The 2,555-nt window shown below is 47.0% G+C and overlaps 1 protein-coding gene across 1 annotated transcript in view; it reads right to left on the reverse strand.

Moving 5' to 3' along the window:
- The window catches only part of ADAMTS18 (ADAM metallopeptidase with thrombospondin type 1 motif, 18), a 149,824-nt gene that overhangs the window by 143,116 nt on the left and 4,153 nt on the right, over nt 1–2,555 (reverse strand). The window contains exon 3 of the mRNA XM_010850857.1: nt 2,421–2,511. Coding sequence (XP_010849159.1) covers nt 2,421–2,511 — 91 coding nt within the window. The remainder of the gene's footprint in view (nt 1–2,420; nt 2,512–2,555) is intronic.

Here is a 2,555-nt window from a genome sequence, read left to right on the forward strand (position 1 = left end):
GCGCTGAGTAACTTGAGATGAAATCTCAAGTAATTAACAAGTAACTGCCGTTTTATGCTTCCAATATTAATTATACGTGATAATAAAAACTCCAGCACTCGCATCACCGAATGTTTTACAGCAAGCTTTCCCTGGGACAATTCCATTTAATTGTAAGCATAAAATAAAGTGGATACATAAAAATGCCTCCGAATTGTCAGGACTTCCTTCTACAGTCTGATGTTGAAAACTGCTCAGACATGTTGGTGGGGGCGTGTCAGATCAGGGGACACCTGGAAAGACGTGTTTAAAAATACCTTCCCCATTGCTCCCTAGAGCAGCACTAATTGCTGCTTGTCCCGGAGAGCAGAAGTTAAACAACAATTTGCTGCTTGAAAAAAAAATGAGGCTAGCACACTGTTTCTATCACAGGACATTGAAACTGAAAAGTATCGTCCGCAAAGTGACTTGGAATATGCCCTCTGTGCATTAAAAAACACTCTGGGTTTCCACTTTCTAGGCACAGAATGGGAAACTAATTTGGATAGTGTTTAGAAAGATTCCAAATAACTAAGAGGCATGTTTGAGTCACTTGGGTCCTTGGTTACTGGAGGAGGAAAAGCAAGAGGAATTTCCCTTTTCCCAAAATAGTCAACAACTGAAAAAGAAAGAAAGAAAGAAAGAAAGAAAGCTGAAGAATGAACAGAAGCCCTGTAGCTAGCAGGGATCAATGAGTGATATTCTATTTGGTCCTACATTTGAATTAAAAAAAAAAAAAATCCCAATACAGCAATTTTCAATGGTGTTCTTCTGTATACGAATCATCGGAGACACAGACTGCTTGAGAAACTCATTCTTACAATGTTCTTGCCATCCTTCCCATTTTTTCTTCACTTCTTTAACTGGAAATACTATCTAATTGACATGCGTATTAAAAAGCAATTGAAAAAAATGTTTTTCTCTTAACCTTAAAAAGTTGAGCAGCACACATACCATTTCCCTTCAAAACTTCTACTATGGTGTTTTCCGTGTACAAGGCTTTTTGATGAAACACAGCAAGAAAACACCTCCTCCCTCCCCCAGGCTAAAACCTAATTGTCAAAATCACACATGCTCCTGACAGTCTCTACGCTACGTTGATTCTTACCTCCTTGTGCAAAGCCACCTGAAGCTCTGCCTGCTCTTAGCTGGGAGAACACACAGGAGCCTTATCCAGCCAGCCTTCCTCGGATCAGCCTGCAAAGCCCCCTACCAGCAGAGACACCTGCTGCTGGTTTGTTTGCAAAGGGAGGGTGAACCAGTGAGCTGATGGTAATATTCAGTGCCTCATGGGAAGAGGGGCACTCAGAGCCCCTGCAGTGAGTGATCTGATTAATCAGCCCAGGGGCTGCCTAACATGAGGTGCTTACAGGTGGAGACTGGAATGGAGGGGATCTCAAGCCATTTGGCCCTGATGAAACAATGAGGGGTTGTTTTAGAAACTGCAGCCAGCTTTTCTGGTTGGACAAATGGTGAATTTCTCAAGGGCAAATTCCTGGCTCTCCTGGGTCCCCTCACTCACCCACTCCTGGGTGGCACGGCCTTTTCCATGACTCTGCCATCCTCTCCTCCCCATAAGGATCCCTGATTGCCCGAGAGGAGGAGATAAGGCCGCAGAAGGCTGAAAAAGTGATAGAACCCCAGCTGGACATCAAGGTCTTGCTGCAGAAACCTTGGGTCAGGAATTAGCTGTTCCCCAGCAGCTGATGGGAACAATGCAAACAAGGATTTTCCTTCCAGGTGCCAGGGAGAAGTTAATAAATAACAGAAGTAAAGCGTGTTCTGGATGTTTGCAGCCAGGAAACCTCAGAAGAGGCACCCCCTCCCCCACCCCTCGCCCCCCAGAGAAGCTACCTGCTTTCCTCTGTTGATCTTTGGGAATCAATGATACAAGAGAAGAGAAAAGGGAGTAAGAAGATGGGAAAAGGATAAAAGGAACAGGAGTGGAGAGGTGAGGGAGGGAAGGTGGGGGAGAGGGGAGTTGGGGGGGTGGTGAAGATGGAGGAAGAAGGGGACATGTTCTTTCTCTAAAGAAGAAGGAAATGGAGAAAGTGCCTTTTGATAGCAGCCACCTGGTCAATGTCCATTCACTTTCTAATTTCTCACCGCAGCACAGATTTTTTTTTTTTTTTAAACCACCCGTCTGTGAACGAGGGGAAGGGGGAAAGGACTGTTTTCTCCTTAACGCGACTTGCAGCTTGAGGCCCTGATTCCCGTGATAAATTCAAAGTCCTGGCCACATTCCCCCTCTCCAAATAGGACCCGTGTATCCAGGACACGCGCACACCTGCCACGTGGGGGAGAGGTGGGGAGTTGTTCTACCTTGTCTTTCTTTGGAAGGAAAGAAGGGACAAAGTGCCTGGAAAAGCTCTTCTCGGGGCGGGGAGGGGGCGAATACGAACCGTGGTTTAATCCGCTGCCGTCCCCGCCGCGGCTGTCACTGGCTAAGGCTGCGGCGACCGACGCGCAGCAGAGGCAGCACAGCTGGAGCGCCTGCAAAGGAAAAGGTGACCCGGCGCGTGAGGGCGCGGCGGGGC

This window comes from Bison bison, unplaced genomic scaffold (genome assembly GCF_000754665.1).
Source record: "Bison bison bison isolate TAMUID 2011002044 unplaced genomic scaffold, Bison_UMD1.0 scf7180017864295, whole genome shotgun sequence".
NCBI classification, from domain to species: Eukaryota; Metazoa; Chordata; class Mammalia; order Artiodactyla; family Bovidae; genus Bison; species Bison bison.